This window comes from Hemiscyllium ocellatum, chromosome 7 (genome assembly GCF_020745735.1).
Source record: "Hemiscyllium ocellatum isolate sHemOce1 chromosome 7, sHemOce1.pat.X.cur, whole genome shotgun sequence".
NCBI lineage: Eukaryota > Metazoa > Chordata > Chondrichthyes > Orectolobiformes > Hemiscylliidae > Hemiscyllium > Hemiscyllium ocellatum.
The window spans coordinates 93,535,178-93,553,877 of record NC_083407.1 but is presented as its reverse complement, the minus strand read 5'-3'; the positions used below and the strand labels follow the sequence as shown (position 1 = coordinate 93,553,877).

The following is an 18,700-nucleotide window of genomic DNA, read 5'->3' as shown; positions in this document are numbered from 1 at the left end:
CATACCCAGTTGTGTATATCTGGGTTATAAGGGTCATTGAGTTGACTCGCAGTGCTGTGTGTGGATGTAATCTTCCTCTGGTATTCTGGAGGCTGGGTGTTTACAGTGCCTGCTCCTATGAAGGTTTGTTGGCTGGATTCCCTCTCCAACTGTTCCACTGAGACTCTCTGTTTGAATCCTCAGGTCTATGGGATACATTTCCCAGTTCTCAGTCACATGCAGTAAACAGCAGAACAGTTTCCAGATTTCTCATTTGGCAACAGATTAAAGCTTCAAAAGAATAAAAGCAACATTAACTCAGAAACTTAAGCACCCACACTGTGACTGGCTGTCACCACACTCTAAATCCCTAACATATTCCCTGGGAATATCATGTTTCATTCTTTAATCTGCTGTATTAGAATCACTTCTTCCAAAATCAGTCAGGGGTGCAGCTATGTTTATATTCATTCAAGGGATGTGGACACCTTTGGCAAGGCTAGAAATGTTATTATTGCTCATCTTCACCAAATTCCTGAAGAAGGGCTCATGCCTGAAATGTCGATTCTCCTGCTCCTTGGATGCTGCCTGACCTGCTGCGCTTTTCCAGCAACACATTTTCAGCTCTGATCTCCAGCATCTGCAGTCCTCACTTTCTCCTTGTTGATTTTAACCTACTGCGAATCCTCTTGCAAGGATGCCTTCCTTGAAGAAGCTCTCTTCCTCCCTCTACAAGGATTTAAAATTCCTGAAGAAGGGCTCATGTCGGAAACGTCGATTCTCCTCTCCTTGGATGCTGCCTGACCTGCTGCGCTTTTCCAGCAACACATTCTCAGCATCTTCACCAAACCCCTAACATAAACCACTCCCATGTTCAGCATCATCAACTGATACATTAATCTAAGAATGCTTTAGACCAGTGGTCACAATGGGGGTGACTTGTATCCTAAGTTTGTGTGACTGCAGTTCACAAGCTGGATATTTGATCAAAGTTCAGTCACTTTACGAATCCAGATAAGCATCTGCAACTTGTGCTGCGTCAGTGAAGGAGCTCCAGAGAAAAATTGCTGGAGTGAGCAGGTTCCTTTGCGATGTGGCCCTGACAACAGTGACTGTTCAGTTCCGTCACGCGTAGGAGCTGCAGAGAGAGAGATTTGATTTGGCCTGGGGGCTATTGACTGTGGTGTAGATATCTGTGGTTAGGCTTCCTGCCTCCTGAGTTGAGTGTAGGCCTTGGGGTTTGTGTGGGAGGGGGAGGAGGGAGGAACAGTAGCATATAGAGAAATGTTTGGGATAAACTAGCTTTAATTTAAGGAAATGATAAGTCCCATGGGGGAACAGGTGTCAACATCTGCACAAAATTATTCATGATATTTGTTCAACAATGTAATGAACATCCTGTGATCGTAAAAATGATCAAAACAGGAATGGTTACCAAATTTGGAAGATCAGGAATTTCATTATTTTAAGAGGAATTTACAAGTCTCTATTTCCTGGTTTTTGTTTAGATGATTTTAATTTTTAGTCTGAAGGTTTTTTTTTCTTTTACCCCCACACTACCGCCTAACTGCGGTAGTGCTAATATTTTTCTCCAGCACCCATGTTGTGTGTGTGCAGGTGTGAGACACAGTGAAAGACACAAGGTGCATGAATCTTTATTCAAATTTCCACCACCAGGAAGGAAGGAAACACCCGAGTGGCCAGTGACAAGCAGTGCCCTTCATATCAGAGGGCAATGATGCGTGATCAAACAGTGAAGGGGAGGGCAGGGATTAAATCAAAATAGAGTTGGAGGGGGAAATGATTCACTCCACTCCCTGCGGCACCCACCTCTCCCTGAACAACTCCAGGGTGTCGGTGGATACTGCGTGCTCCTTTTCCAGAGATACCTGGGCTCTAATGCAACCGCGGAAGAGGGGCATGCAGTCGGTCCTAATGATCCCCTCCACGTCCCGCTGCCTGGACCTGTTTATGGCCAGTTTGGCCAGGCCCAGGAGCAGACCCACGGGGAGATCTTCAGACCTGCCCTCCCTCCTCCATACCGGGTGCCCGAAGATCAGGAGCGTGGGACTGAAGTGCAACCAAAAGCAGAGGAGGAGGTTTTTGAGAAAATCAAACAGGGAGTGCAAATGCCCACACCCAATATACACATGGTCCACAGACTCCACAGTGCCACAGAACAAGCATTTGGGCTGGGAGTCCGTGAACCACCGCAATCTGCGGTTGCAGGGGACTGCTGCATGCAGCACCCTCCACCCCAGATCCCCGAGAGAAAGGGGGAGGACTTCCACGTAGAAAGCCCTCCACTGGGGATCCCCACCGCCCGGTGATAAATGGGCACGCCAAGGCGTGTCCGGACAGTGGATGAGGGAGAAGAGGTGGAAGGTGTGCAGCAGCAGTCGATACAGGGCCCGTCTTTATATGTCCTTAAAAGGGACAAAACTAAAATTCCGGAGGCGGCTGAGGTTGTGGGGCACAGGCTCCCACGGGAAGTACAGGACCGTGGGGCCAATGTGAAATTCTGTCCGGGCAGGGGTGAGCATGGACGGGATTCCACCACACACCTGAGCATCCTCCAACTGGTGCACTATGTCGGGTCCGAGCACTGCCGTTTTAAGGCATCAGATGGCGGTGGCCACGTACTGGACGTCTACCGCTGCCCTGCTCGCTATGTCCTGTGGCAGCGTCCAGCCCAGGCCTCCGGCACCCAGCATGTCCCCGACCCTGGTCACCCTCGCCGCCACGGCCCTCCCCTCCGACAGCCACTCAAACCCATGGGTATGGAGGTGCGGATTCCTGAGCAACGCCGCTACTCCTGCCGGAGCGTAGGCATGACGCGATTCAACCATGTTCCAGACAGTGATCAGGTCTGGTAAAAGACAGGTAGTGTCCTGAGGGTGATCTCCAAACCGTCATGAACAGGAGCTGCATGTCGTAGTTGAGGTTACGCACCTGGCGGAAAAAATACGTCGCCAGGGCACACCACCTAGGAGGAGGCTTGACGTAAAGGTATCGCTGCTAGGTCTGAAGGGGGAATGTCGCGACCAGGGTGCAGATGCACACCACCGACTGACCGCCCTCCTCAATAGGGAGACTCAGAACCTGCACAGCGATTTATTTGTCCCAGAAGAAGTCGACCAACGTTCTCTGGATGTCAGCGACCAGCACTCGGCTCCTGTAAGATAGCACTCGGAGCAGTCCTGTCCAGCGGCCTAGGCGAGCCGAGACTTTGGCCTCCAGTTCCTGCCATTTGGCCGGCCAGGATTCCTCGGCCGGGCTGAGGTAGACCCCCAGGTAGAGGAGACGGGTGGTACTCCAGCTGAACGCTCGTAACTCCTCCGGCAGGGAGTCCACCCGCCACGGACCCACCAGTAGTCTGGAATATTTGGCCCAGTTGATCCTGGCGGAAGATGCTGCCAAGTACACGGCCTGAAATTCACACATCCTCCCCAGGTCAGCCAGGTCTGTGAAAGTGAGGAGCACGTCGTCGGCGTAGGCCGAGAGGACCACCCCCGTGTCCGCGCCGCGCAGAACCAGCCCCGACAACCTCCTCCGCAAGAGGCGCAGGAAAGGCTCCACGCACAGGGAATACAGCTGGCCGGACAGGGGGCAGCCTTGACGCACTCCTCTCCCGAAGCAAAGGGGCGCCGTCAGGGACCCGTTAACTTTAACCAGACACTCTGCGGCGGCGTACAAAAGTCGGATCTGGGCGACAAACTGCATCCCGAACCCGAAAGCCCGCAGAGTCCCGAGAAGGAACTCGTGATTGACCCTGTCGAACGCCTTCTCCCAATCGAGAGACAGGAAGGCGCTCGGCAGACCAGCCCGTCGACAGAAATGGATCAGGTCCCGGATCAGTTGGATGTTATTGTATATCCTCCGACTGGTCCGGGTGAATCATGTGGGCCAGCACGGAAGCCAGGCAAGAAGACAACACCCTGGCGAAGATTTTGTAGATCGTGCTGAGGAGGGAGACCAGACGCCAGTTCTTTAGAGAACGAAGGTCCCACTTCTTTGGCAGCAGGACGATTGACCGCCCTGCGCCAAGAAAGGGGCAGCTCTCCAGCATTTAGACACTCCCCCAGGACCTGTGCGTAGTCACTCCCCAAGATGTCCCAAAACGCCCTGAAGAACTCCACAGTCAGCCTGTCCAGCCCCGTGGACTTGCCCCTCGAGAGCCGGTCGAGGGCACTGGTCAACTACTCTAAGGTGACGGGAGCATCGATCCTTCCGGCGCTGCAGTAGGTCCTCCCACAGAACTCTGCGACCATCCTCGCTGGACGGATCCGGAGAGAACAGAGCCGTGTAGTAGAAGCGAACGTGGGCCCTGGGAGGGGGGGGAAGGGTGGGGGAAGGAGGGGGGGAGGAGGGGGAGGAAGGAGGTGGGAAGGAGGGGGTGAAGGGGAAGGGGGAAAGGAGGGGGGCAGGAGGGGGGAAGGGGGGAATGGGGGAAGGGGGAAAAGGAGGGGGAGAGGGGGGAAGTGGGAAGGAGGGGGGAGGAGGAGGGAAGGGGGAAGGAGGGGGCAAGGGGGGAAAGGAGGGGGATAAGGGGGGAAGGGGGGAAGGAGGGGGGAAGGAGGGGGAAGGGGGAAAAAGGAGGGGGGGAAGGAGGGGAGAGAAGGGGGAAGGAGGGGGAAAAAGGACGGGGGAAGGAGGGGGAGGAAGGGGGGAGCGGGGAAGGAAGGGGAAGGGGAGAATGGGGGAATGAGGGGGAAAAAGGAGGGGGAGGTGGGAGGAGGGGGGAAGGAGAGGGCGAGAAGGGGAGGAGAGGGGGAAGGGGTGGAGAGGGGGTAAGGAGGGGGAAAAAGGAGGGGGAGGTGGGAGGAGGGGGGGAGAAGGGGGAAAGGGGGGTAAGGAGTGGGGGAAGGGGGAAGGAGGGGGTAAGGGGGAAAAGGAGAGGAGGGTGAGAAAAAGGAGTGGGGAGGTAGGGGGAAGGGGGAAAGGGGAGGTGGGGGGAAGGGGGGAAGGGGGGCAAGGTGGGGAACGGGGAGGTGGGGGGAGGTGGGGGGAAGGGGGAGGTGGGGGAGGGTGAGGGAAGGGGAAAGGGGGAGATGGCAGGAAGGGGGAGGTGGAGGGGAAGGGGGAAGGTTGGGGGAAAAGGGGGTAACGAGGTGAGGTTGGGGGAAAGGGGGGACGGGCGGGAAGGGGGAGGTGTGGGGAAGGGGGGAGGGGGGAAGGGTGGGGGAGGGGTGGGGAAGGGGCTGGAAGGGGGACGGCGGAGGGGAGTTGGGGGCGTTGTGGGGAAGGGTGGGAGTTGGGGGAAGTAGAAGGGGGAAGGGGTGAAGGGGAGGTGGGGGGAGGGGGGAAGGGGGGTAAGGGGGGAGGTGGGGGGAGGGGGAAGGGGAGAAGGGGGTGGAGGTGGGGGTACGGGGGGAGGTGGGGGAGAAGGGGGTAAGGGGGGGAGGTGGGGGAAAGGTGGTGGTGGGTGAGAAGGGGGTAAGGGGGAGGTGGGGGAAGTAGAAGGGGGAAGGGGTGGAGGGGGAGGGGGGAGGTAGGGGGTAAGGGGGAGGGGGGAAGGGGTGAAGGGTTGGAAGGGAGAAGGGGGAAAGGGGGAGGGTGGGGGAGGGGTGGGGAAGGGGGAGAAAGGGGAAGGGGGACGGCGGAGGGGAGGTGGGGGTAGGTGGGGGAAAGGGGGGAAGGGGGGAGGTGGGGGAAGGGGGAGGGGGAAGGTGGAAGGGGAGGGAAGGGGGAAGGGGTGGAGGGGGAAGGCGGGAGGTAGGGGGAGGTAGGAAGGGGGTGAAGGGTTGGGAAGGGGGGAGGGGGAAAGGGGGAGGGTGGGGGAGGGGTGGGGAAGGGGGAGAAAGGGGAAGGGGGGATGGCGAAGGGATGTGGGGGGTAGGTGGGGGGAAAGGGGGGAGATGGGGGAAGGAGGGAGATGGGGGGAAGAGGAGGTGGGGGGATGGAGGGAAGGGGAGGGGGGAAGGGGGAGGTGGGGAGAAGGGGGAGAGGGGGGAGGGGGGAAGGAGGGGAAGGAGGGAAGGGGGTGGTGGGGAAGGGGGGAGGTGGGGGGAAGGGGAGGGGAAGGGAGGGGGAAGGGGGGAAGCGGTGGGGAAGGGGTGGGAGGGGGGAAAGGGAGGGAAAGGGGTGGGAATGCGAGGGGAAGGGGGGAGAAGGGTGGAGGGGGAGGGGAGGGCGCTGATCGCTTTGAGATGCAAAATTGCACATCATCATCTAAGTGAGAAACCCACAAAAGGAATGGACCACATCCACTAAATGCTTTACACTAACATAGCTTTAAATATCATCCCTCTAAACATCTTACAAGAGATATCCTCAAGAAATTGGCATTGTGTGGTTCAGTCCACACATGATAAGCTAACTGGTTACAATGAGTTGAGCCTTGCACTGGCATTATCTGTCTTAAATGGCAGCATGGATTATTGGGATGGATACCCAAAACTTTTCACATCGCTGAGAGAGCAAGTCCAACTATTATTGGTCTATCAGCATGCACAAATCTACATATTATCACAATTCACAAGGTAGAGTCATAGAGTCATACAGCACCGAAAAAAACCCTTCAGCCCAATCAGTCCATATTGACTTTAATCCCAAATTAAACTAGTCCCAACTGCCTGCACTTGACCAATATCTATCCAAACATTTCCTGTTGATGTACTCAACTGTACCCACATCCACCACTTCCTCTGGAAGTCCATTCCATACACAAACGCCTGACTGTGTCTAAAAAAATGCCCCTCATGTCTTTTTCAAATCTTTCTTCTCTCACCTTAAAAATAGTCCCCCTCCTCTTGAAATCTCTCACCCTAGGGAAAAGGCACCTGCTATTCTCCTTAGCTATACTCTTCATGATTCTATAATCATTTATAAGGTCAACTCTCAATCTTCTATGCTCCTGTGGTAAAAGTCCCAGCCTATTCAGTCATTCTTAGAACTCAAACCCTCAATGCTCAGCAACATCCTGGTAAATCTCTTCTGAATCCTTTCCAGGTGAATAATATCCTTCTTATAACATGGGGACGAAAACTGGGCTCCAGAACTCCAGAAGAAGCTTCAACCTGATCCTGTACAACTTTAACATCATGTCACAACTTTTGTACTCAATGGCCTGAGCAATGAAGGCAAGCATGCTAAATGCGTTCTTAACCACCATATCTAGATGTGAGGCAAACTTCAAAGAACAATGTAACTGAACCTGTAGGCCTCTCTGTTCCACAACACTAGCCAAGGCCACACTTTAATTGTACAAGTCTTGTCTTTGTTTCTTTTACTAAATTGCAATACCTTACATTTATCCAAATAAACTCCGTCTGCCACCCATCAGCCCATTGACCCAGTTGATCAAGATCTCTTCGTAATCTGAGATAACCTTCTTCACTCTTCATTGTACCACCAGTCTTCATAACAAATAGATCAGCTCCAACAACAAAGACTCTAAACTGCAATATTAATCCCATTCCGAAGACGAGTCACACTGGATTCCAAATGTTAATTCTGTTCTCTCTCCACAGAAGCTGCCAGACCTGCTGAGTTTCTCCAGGATCTTCTCAAATGATGTTTCCACATCAATCTCAATCATTTTAGTCACAACCAAATCCAGCAGATTCATAAATCAGATCAGATGATGACCAGCCTCAACAGCTCAAATGGATTTTCATTGATGGTGGCATGAATGCATTCAACAGGCCTCTGAGGTTGTGTATTCATTCTGGTCATTAAGAGATAAGCCAGGCCTCTCTAGAAGTGTTAGTCAGGAAGACAGGCAAATCAGATTTCTGCCAGCTCTGCATCAAGACATTCTTGACAATAGGAATCAAGATTACAGGCTAGACACGTGAATCCATCTGTTGGCCCAGCGACAGTAAAAATGTCAATTAGCTAATCAGGTTGCATGAAGCATGTCAACTCCATTCACCTGAACAATTCAGAAAGCCTCTTATCCAAAACAAGCTTCCTTCTGAGCAATGGTACAAGACTGCGATTGATATTTTACATGTTCAGTAAAACAGTTGCATTCTGGTACCTGAGTTACCTCACCAGATTCCGTTTTGTGAGGCAAACTAATGATGCATTGGTAAAATGGTTGTCAATGCATTAGCTGCCATATTTTGTATGCTCAGACTACCTCATTAAGTTGTGCTTGACAACAGACTGTAGCATACCAGTGCATCAAAACATGTCGAGTAGTTTCGCAATACACACGCTTTGAACTGTAAAATACAGAAAAGTTCACTGTAAGGCATGCAATTTTCAGATGCTTTGTTGAATGTACGTACTACTCGTCAAGGCAATGGTGTCACCTCACTGGCCATTCTCATGTCTCAAAGACAGACCCACACAGTTCTTCCCTCTCATATTCTTACCAATCAATCAGATGTACATGATGCATTGTTAAAAAGAATGGAGTAAATGGTACCAACAACATGATCAATGTACGTGTGTCCGTTATTCCAATTCAAGCCAGCTCAAAGCATGAGAGTTTGTGAATTTCATTCTAGCAAATGGTTTTCTTGGAGAAATATGCCCTCATGTCCATCCAAATCATTGTAATGAGCAACAAACTTGGTCTTTGGGGGGGCACAGTGGTTAGCACTGATGCCTCTCACAACGCCAGGGACCCAGGTTCGAATTGAGCTTCAGGTGATAGTGCGTGGAGTTTGGATATTCTCCCCACGACTGCGTGGGTTTCCTCCAGATGGTCCAGTTTCCTTCCACAATCCGAAGATGTGCAGTTTAGATGAATTGGCCATACTAAATTGCCCAGAGAGTTCAGGATATGTGGGTTAGGTGCATTAGTCTGGGAAATATAGAGAAATAGGATAGGGAAATAGGTCTGGTGGGTTACTCTTCAGAGGGTTGGTGTGGACTTGTTGGGCTTAATGGACTGTTTCCACACTGTAAGGATTCAATGATTCTATGAAATAGGTTCTATACTCAAATGCTGCATCATCAATCAAACATCACACAGGATGATGCCTTGAATACTAAAGATATAATGCCAGACATTGCCCACACAACTTTGACAAATGATACACATCTATCCATGATGATGGCACATTGTAGAATGAAGCTATATAGTCAAGTCCTTATGAAACCTGCATAAGTCATGTTAAAGTGTTATCTAAATGTGGAGAAATAATGTATCTATGTGAATTGTTGTCCATATTAAAAGAAAAGATTTCCCACTCTTTAAAAGGAAAAGGTGAGGGTGTGTATGGAATGGGAGTTTATTGTGTTGGATGCTCTTCAGAGGTTTCGTGTAAACCTGATGGGCCAAATTTCTGTATTGCGGTGATTTTATGATTCTATTATTCTATAATTCTCAATGTTAATTGGCATACATTACCCACAGAGTGGAGAGTAGATTGCACATTTTTTACTGATATCTTTCCTCACACTTCCTCCTCTTCTAGACAAATGACTCAAAATATGACACTCCACTAACATACAGATGATATGGAACAAGGATTACCATTTGGATTCTATCTAACTCCTATCAAGGTATTACAATGAGTTCATCAAACTCCACAGTAACATACCACACAGAGGAGCAAGTCAAATAGTCAAGGCAGATAAAAGCAAGGCAGACAACAGGGTAACACTGATCAATTAAACTGCATTTGTTTCAATGCAAAAGGCCTGACAGGTAAGGAAGGGCAGGACTTATAGCTTAAGAATGTTCCAAGGTATAGATGCTACAGGAAGGATAGTAAGGGGCGGGGGGGGGGGGGGGGAGCAAGGGAGGAGGAGAGTGGTCTTTTTGGTTAGGGATAACATTACAGCTGTAGTTAGGGAGTATGTCCAGTGAAGTTATTTCAGTAGAACTGAGAAATTAGAAAGGGGTGATCACCTCATTGGGATTGTACTATACAACCAGGAATTTGAGAAGCAAATTTCTAAGGAGATCTCAGATATCTGTACAAAGGATAGGGTTGTGTTGGTAAGGAATTGTAACGTTCCACACAAACGCTGGGATTGCCATGGTGTTAAGGACTTGCTTGGAGGAGGAATTTATTAAGTGTGCACAAGAAAGTTTTCTGAGTCAGTATGTGGGTGTACCAACAAGAGAAGGAGAAAAATTTGACTTTCTCTTGGGAAATAAGGTAGGACAAGGTGTCAGTGGGGGAGCACTTTGGGGCCAGTGATCACAATTCTGTTAGTTTTAAAATAGTTACGGAAAAGGATAGACCTGACCGAAAAGTTAAAGTTCTAAATTGGAGTAAGGCCAATTTTGACGATGTTAGACAAGAACAGTCAAAAATTGATTGAGAGAGGCAATTTGCATGAAAAGAAATAGTTGAAAAGTGGGAGATCTTTAAATATGAGATAATGAGAATCCAGCGACAGTATGATCCTGTTAATGTGAAGGTTAGGGCTGGTAGATGCAGAAAATGCTGGATGACTGGAGAAATTGAGGCTCTGGTCAAGAAAAAAAAATGAAGTGTGCCAGGTATAGACAGGTTTGGGCAAGTATGTCAGGTATAGACAGTTAGGATTGAGTGAATCCCTGGAGGAGTATAAGGGCAGTAAGAATATACTTAAAGAGGAAGTCAGAAGGGCAGAAAGGGGACAGGAGATAGCTTCAGCAAATAAGGTTAAGGAGAATCCAAAGAGACTCTACAAATACATTAATGTATTTGTATGTAGGAAATCATGTCTCACTGACTTGATTGAGATTTTTGAAGAAGTGCAAAAGGTGATTAATGAGAACAGAGCAGTGGACAGTTTCATATGGACATAAATAAGACATTTGACAAAGAATTTGCATGGTAGACTAGTTAACAAGGTTTGATCACATGGAATACAGGGCGAACTAGTCATTTGGATACAGAACTGGTTCAAAGATAGAAGACAGAGGGTGGTGGTGGAGGGTTGCTTTTCAGACTGGAGGCCTGTGACCAGTGGAGTGCCACAAGGATCGATGTTGGGTGCACTACTTTTCGTCATTTATGTAAATGATTTGGATGTGAACACAAGAGTTATAGTTAATAAGGTTCTGGGGAGTGTTGCCGAGCAAAGAGACCTTGGGGTACAGGTGCAGAGATCCTTGAAAGTGGAGCTACAGCTAGACAGCGTGGTGAAGAAGAATTTGTCATGCTTGCCTTTACTGGTCAGTGCACTGAGTATAGGAGTTGGGAGGTCATGTTGTGGCTGTACAGGACATTAATTTAGGCCACTTTTGAAATACCGCATTCAATTCTGGTCTCCCTGCTACAGGAAAGATGTTGTTAAATTTGAAATGGTTCAGAAAAGACTTACAAGGATGTTGTCAGGGTTGGAGGGTTTGAGCTAATAGGGAGAGGCTGAATAGACTGGAGCTATTTTCCCTGGAGTATTGGTGGCTGAGGGGTGATCTTATAGAGGTTCACATGACCATAAGAGACATCAAAAGGGTGAATTACCAAGATTCTTTTCCCAGTATAGAGGAGTCCAAAACTAGAGGACGTCGGTTCAAGGTGAGAGGGGAAAGATTTAAAAGGGACCTAAGGGTCAAATATTTCATGCAGAGAGTGGTGCATGTATGGAATGATCTGCCAGAGGAAGGGGTGGAGACTGATACAATTACAACATTTAAAAAGCATCAGATGGCTATATGAATAGGAATGGTTCGGAGAGATATGGGCCAAATGCTGGTAAATGGAACTAGATTAATGTAGGATATCTGGCCGGCATGGACGAGTTGGGCCGAAGAGTCTATTTCAGTGCTGTCCAAGTTTATGACTCTAGTTGCAATAAAAAAGTTTAAAGAACCTCCCTTTCATTCTTCAGGTCTGGTTAAATTGAATTTGAGAGATTACCTATACCTCTCTCTCAAAAGATCATCAATATTTGATGCTCTGGATTGATATGAAATCAAATAAATCCTTGTTTTACAACAACAAATGCAGGCAACGTTTGGAGCTGGATTCAGAAACATCCGTCTGGTCTGTCTGACCGATTATCTCAATTCAGAGAGATTAAAAAGTTCTGGGAGCTACAATCAAAGAATTGGTTCCCATGTAGAGGAGTCACAGACAATGCTGTGAATATCACATATGTGCCAGACTCCAGTTAGTAAAGTATGAGGCAGTAATTTCTGGGTAGCTTAATGCTTCTCACACTGGACCCTCTGGTCGCAGCTACAGAATGTGGATTCTGGAAAATGCACACTGAGTAATAAATGAAATCACATTCTCCAATGGAAACAGCTGCTGTAAGAAAGAACAAGCTAATAGAATGCAAAAGGAATGAAGCAAGAAACAGCCAAAAAATGCAGGATCTGAAGGGTCTGTACTACAATGAAGAGGGGAAGACAGCATTTATTTTTAGTCTGTGACCAATTGAGACAAAGTTACTGCTCGATGTATAAGTTTTCAAATGATTATTTTGACTCTGAGACTGATGTCTCTAAAGACCGGCCTTTGCCAAAACCAAATGCACCTGCTTGAATCATGTCCAAAAGCACAGTGATCAGCACCACTCAGAATTCACAACTATCACAAGCTACAAGAATTCACACCAAAAACACATTTCCTGCAGACGATATATGAGACATTCAAATGTCCTCGTCAGGAATGATAGCTCCACTTTAATAAGATTTTGCTATGTTGTTAATTAACCAACTCCCAAGTTGGGACTTAAAACTGTGAAATTCCAGTTCCCCAGCAGCTAGTAATCGATGCGCGGAATGTGGTCACAGTGTGAGACAGGTTGGTTTGAGCACTGTCTCTCTGGACTCCCACCCTAACAGTGAAATAACAAACAACTTTTAGAGAAACATCAGGAAGTATTCTCTTTTAAATTTTAATATGGTCCACAGAACATAAGACAACATATACCAAAAGACAGAACATTTACAAACTAGAGAATCTTCCAGTTACTGTACAGTGAAATATACAATCAGGAAGCCCAGGTTTATATATGAACAAGTAAAGTACAATTGATAACATCTTGTTTAATTGGAATGAGGTCTTGTATTAACACCAAGCTTGGCTTTACAGGAGTTTCATTGCTGGTTAGTGTCGAGATCCTGAATCACCATGGTGTTCCTGGAATGAACGGAATGAAGACAACGATCATATTCCGATAGACTGTGTCCAATGTTTTTTTGTTATAGATGATCATGATCAAGAGACAATTCTTTGGTACAAAATCCTAGTTTATACTCACTTTTGAAACCTCCTGCAGTGACCAGTCTTTTGATTTGCTTAACACCTGCATTTTAAAAAAAAATCAGACATCAGTTTTTATTTAACATTTCTAAATTTTTAGATTCATCTGTAAACAAATTTCAACGATAATAGATTACAAATCACTCGCTCTAAAAGATGATGAAGTGCTAACTCCTTGGATTTCAAAATTGGGATTCAGTGACTCAGTAAGAAACCTTCACCAGTGCAGCAATAATTATTCAACCTTTGGATAGGGGGCGCTGTGGGGCTCTTCCATAAATTGATGGAGATTATTGATCAGATTGTCCCTGTTGTACATTCTCAAAGAGAGAGGAATTATTGTCTGGTAAATACTGAACATCTAAAAGTCGATTGCGTTACATTGTTCTAGTGTGAAATAATCTTCATGGGCAAACATAAGCATCTCTACTTTAAGTTCCTCCCAAGATCCTTTGGGAAAGACTCGGCAAGATTCACGTGTTTGTCTTCCCTCCCCTATTGATGCTGGGTAATACTGAATTCAATAAAAACATAGCACAGTTACTGTCACAGGCTCCACTCTAAACAGAGAAATCCACTTTATTGTTGTCAATAAGGTTCTGATAAAAATCCAGATTTATACTCACGTTTGTAGACTCTTGGGTGATGAGTTCTTCTCATTTTCACCTGAATTTAAGTAGAAAAATGTATGTTTATATATGTATAGACCAGGGATATATGTGATCTTTCTTTGAAGCATTAGTTTTGCAATCATCACTAAATCAATAACCCAAAAAAGGTTAAATGTGTTAGCCCTCAAATAATAGAGTAATAATCTCCTTGAATAGCAGTAAGCAGTAATAATATTTCTGCACAGACTTATTGGTGGTGAAAAGCCAGGAGCTGCTCTGATCGTTATTCCACTGCAACAAAGATTCGCCGAAGGAAGAGTTTCAAGATTTGAAATACGACTTTGAGTCTGACAAAATCTGAGTCTAGGATAAAACACAAAGTCAGAGATCCCATTGCCCCGGTGAGTTTACTGGTGAGGTTACCTCGATGCTGTTTTCACTGGACTCGAAGGATCCACTTCTGCTGTCAAACGTCTTCAACCCCCGACACTCCACGTCAACGTCAACAACCTCATCCGCAAAATATTCAACATGGCTCTTGCAAAATCCCTTCACCTGTCAAATGCAATGGGAGAGTATTAAAGTTATTGATTACATCATCTTAAGCACTGAGAGCTGAGGAGAGCTCCTATGATATTTCTATAAGATAACTCAGCAAACATCTGGCCATTCTTTGACATAATCAAAACTCACAGTCCTTTCTATGATATGACCAAATGCATACAGTCCATTCTATGACATACAAGGCCTTTTTTTTCTGTTTATTTTCGTGGCATACAACACTTTCTATGACACACTTTAAGATTCATAGTGCTTTCCGTAATATAATTCAGTATTCATGACCCTTTCTATGATATTCACATATCAATACCCTCGACCCTTTCTAATATAACCCTGCACACATGATGTTTCTCTGATATAAATCATTGGAGTGACCCCTTTTACACTTTCTGTGATAATCTTCAGTATATGCAATGCTTTCTATTATATACCTCTGTGTAATTTGAATGTAGATATGACGTTTAGAGGCATAGGGCCACAGAACCATAGAGATGTACAGGACAGAAACAGACTCTTCAGTGCAATTTGTCCGTGCCAACCAGATATCCTAAATTAATCTAGTCCCATTTACCAGCATTTAGCCTATATCCCTCTAAACCCTTCCTAATGCCTTTTAAATATTGTAATTGTACCAACCTCCACCACTTCATTTGGTAGCTCATTCTATAGACACACCACCTTCTACGTTAAAACGTTTGCCTGAGGCCCCTTTTAAATACTTCTCCTCTTACCCTAAACCTATGCCCTCCAGGTTTGGACTCCCCGACCCCAGTGAAAAGACCTTGTCTATTTATCCTATTCATGCCCCTCATGATTTTATAAACCTCTATAAGATCACCCCTCAGCTTCTGTTGCTCCCGGGAAAACAGCCCCAGTCTATTCAGCCTCTCCTTATAGCTCAGCCCTGCCAATCCTGGCAACATCCTTGTCAATCATTTCTGAACCCTTTCAAATTTCACAACATCATTCCTATAGGAGCCATAAAGTCATACAGCACAGAGCCAGACCCTTTTGTTGAACCAGTCCACACCGAATATTATCCCAGACTAAACTAGCCCCACCTTGTAACTTTGGCCCCATATCCCTCTAAATATTTCTTATTCCTGTATTGATATAAATTCATTTAAAACTTGTAAGTGTACCCACATCCACCACTTTCTCTGGAATGTTCATTCCACACACGACCCATCTTTGTGTAAAACATTCGCCTCTCATGTCTTTTTCAAATCTTTCCTTTCTCATCTTAAAAATACACCTCCAGTCTTGAAATCTCTGCCCTTAGGAAAAGACACCTGCCATTCACCTTATCTATACCACACATGATTTAATAAACCTTTATAACGTCACCCCACAACCTCCTGCAGTCCAGTGAAAAAGGTCCCCACCCATCCTGCGTCTCCCCATAACTCACGGGACTCCTCTGAACCCTCTCCACCTTAATAATATCCTTCCTGTAACAGGGAGACCAGAACTGCACACAGAGGCCTCACCAATGTCCTGTACAACCTCAACATGATGTCCCAACTCCTGTTCTTCAATGAAGGCAAGCATGCTCAGTGCCTTCTTATCCACCCTCGCTATATGTAATGCAAACTTCAAAGAATTATTATATGCCTGAACCTCTGAGTCTCACTGTTTATCTGATATTACTCAATATGCATGACATGTTCTGTAATACAGCTCAATATACAATACCTTTCAATGATAGTCGTTTGTATACATGAAGTTTGAATGTGACAAAATATAATTCAGAACTCACTGCAGTCTTTTTGGGACGGAAATTGCAGCTGGGATCATCAAATTCCAGTCCAGAATTCTTGGAGCAGATAGTTTCTTTCACAGAGAATGTTAAATCCACATTGTACGATAATTTTCCAGTGCGGTAAATCTAATGAGAGAGAAACAGTTAATGAGTGTCTGACTGTATCTGGTGTTCTTACTCTGAGCTGACTGACCAATCAGCGTTGAGTGTGACATATCTTTCTCCTTCTGTTTAATAATCAAAGAGACAACAATGTAAATTTACATAACACCTTGAATGTAACAAACCGACCCATAAGAGCGTTATAAAGTAAATTTTGCACTGAACCAAATGAGGTAATGGCTGAGTAGTTGCCAAAAGCTCAATCAAATGCAGGTTTTGAGGAAGATCTTAAAGGCAGAAGTAGAGAGATAGACAGGTGCAGGGCAATGAATTTCAAAGCTTAGAGCCCAGGCAGCTGAAGGTAAAGCCATGAATGATGGAGAGATGAAAATCAGGAATACTCATTGTTATGTAAGGGTTTAACGGTCTTATCGGTGTAATGATAAGAAATGCATTTAGCACCAGCAGCAATAAAATGATGTCGCATGGACTTGGGTGGGAGTCAGCTTTGGGCCTTGAAGAAGGAGGAAGAGCTAACATCAAGGTGTATCACAGACTCAGTAGCAGTGCCCATCATACTAATGTTACTGACCATTATCACACAATAAACTTCATCTTGTTTTAGATAAGAGTGTCTTCCCTTCATACTACAATCTGCTGCTTTCTCAACCACAATAGACCAAGCAGGTCCTATCATCCCTATCAGCAAACCGACCATGATGAGCTGTGGTGAGGATTCATCTTACAACATTCATGAAGGCAAAAATGAGGACTGGAGATCTGGGAGTTGGGAGTGAAGACAAAGGAGAGTTTCCAAAAATTTAAAATCAAGGACAGTATTGCTTGACTGGCAGCTTATGAAGTGAACAAGGGAATGGGCCTTGCTCTCCTACCTGCAGCAAAATGCTGAATGACCTCAAGTTTATGGAGGATAGAGTTTGAAATACCAGTCAGATGTGCAGCCGCATTGCCAGATTGATACAACAGTACGAGAATCAAAAACGGATAATTGCTGATGAAACTGATGCAAAGTCACTGGAAACGTTAACTCTGCTTTCTTCCCTTGGATGCTGCCAGTCTTGCTTAGTTTTGTTAGCAATTTCAGACCTCCAACTTCTGCAGTTCCTTGTTATTTTATAGCGATATGAGAACATCTTGAGTAAGATCAGAAGTAGACCATTCTGCCCTTTAAATCTGCTCACTTTTCCTGAAGATCATGGCTGATATTATTACGCCTTAACTTCCACATCACTGCCTGCTTTCCCTAACTAGAGGTTGAGAGGTAAGAACAAGGGCTTCAGCAGCAAATGAGCTGGGACAGGAGTTGAGACAAGTGATGTTACAGAGATGGAATGGAGCGGACTGGGTGATGAGGCGGAATTCTGTCTGGAAGCTCATCTCAAGGCCAAATGTGTTCGAAAGGGATGGTTGAACCTCAGATAGTTGTGTTGAGACTGGCAAGAGCCAAGTGGAATTGCAGCTCGAAGTAGGTCAGTGCCTCAGTGAATTCACCCAATGATAACATGAGAGAGACAGAGGGAGCAGTAAACTGATCTCACAGGATGGGAAGCCTGGGATAATGGAGGAGAATTGGGAGGACAGAGACGTGAGGCACAGGAGGCTTGACAAAGGAGAGGAAACAATGAAGAATAAGGGAAAACTAGGATGAAAGAGAAAAGGAATAAATGCACTCAGTTATATTCTTGTAGAGTTCAGAGAGTGAAACAGACTGAGGCCAGGCCACACTTACATCCTTCACCCTTCTCCTGGTTATCCCACACAGATTGCTGGTCTCGGTGATTTGGTTCAGTTTTATAACAGACGCTCTCAGAGCATCCTTAGGGCTCGGTATTCCTGTCAGTAGAGAAAAGGATAAGTTGTGCAAAACATTTCAGAACTCTTCAGCAAATTATTTTTCCACCTCGGTGATATCTGAGGGAGTGAACCTCATTGGCAATAACTCGTTGGTTGAGGAGGAGCCGCGCTCTCTCTGGGACCTACCTGAGCAGTGGAGAATCTGCACTGCAGCAATGGTGAGGAGGAAGGCTTTCATTCTGCCTCTTGTGTGATCAGCTGGCTGCTTTCTCAGAGTAAAGGAGCTGCTTCTCTCTCTTGCTCTGCCCTTTCCTTGCTGCGTTCAGTCTTTATATTCTCGCGCCTTCACCACAATCAAACACTGACTCATATTTACTCAGTTTGGTCCTGGGCAGGGGAAGCTGTTGCCAAGTGGCTGTAATATGGGCAGAGCTTCCTCCCAGTACCATCATCATGTTTAGATTTAGTGGCAGTGGGTTTGTTCAGAATTCTTTCCGGGTAGTTGGATATTCTCAAAGGAGATGAAGTATAGGATTATGTTGCTGGATGAATAATCCAGATGCCTGATCCAGGGACATGAGTTCAAATCCTTCTATAGCAGCAAGGGGATTTCTTGGATTAATCTGGAATATTCTAACAAACAATGGTGACATCTCCAAATGCATTGGGTTCGCTAATCTTCTCTTGTGAATTTGTCTGGTGGTCTTGCCTACATGTGATTTTAGGTCCGTGGCAACATGGTTGACTCATAACCATCA

At 46.3% G+C, this 18,700-nt stretch overlaps 1 protein-coding gene across 1 annotated transcript; it reads right to left on the bottom strand.

Moving 5' to 3' along the window:
- Window positions 1–12,737: 12,737 nt before the first annotated feature.
- On the bottom strand, window positions 12,738–18,268 carry LOC132817552 (secreted phosphoprotein 24-like). The gene is made up of 7 exons (XM_060828055.1): window positions 18,129–18,268; window positions 17,878–17,981; window positions 16,023–16,151; window positions 14,126–14,257; window positions 13,718–13,757; window positions 13,090–13,134; window positions 12,738–12,968 (listed from the first exon to the last, which is right to left on the bottom strand). The coding sequence occupies exons 1-7, from the start codon at window positions 18,178–18,180 to the stop codon at window positions 12,955–12,957; spliced, it is 516 nt and encodes a 171-aa protein (XP_060684038.1). The 5' UTR covers window positions 18,181–18,268; the 3' UTR covers window positions 12,738–12,954.
- Window positions 18,269–18,700: the final 432 nt, after the last annotated feature.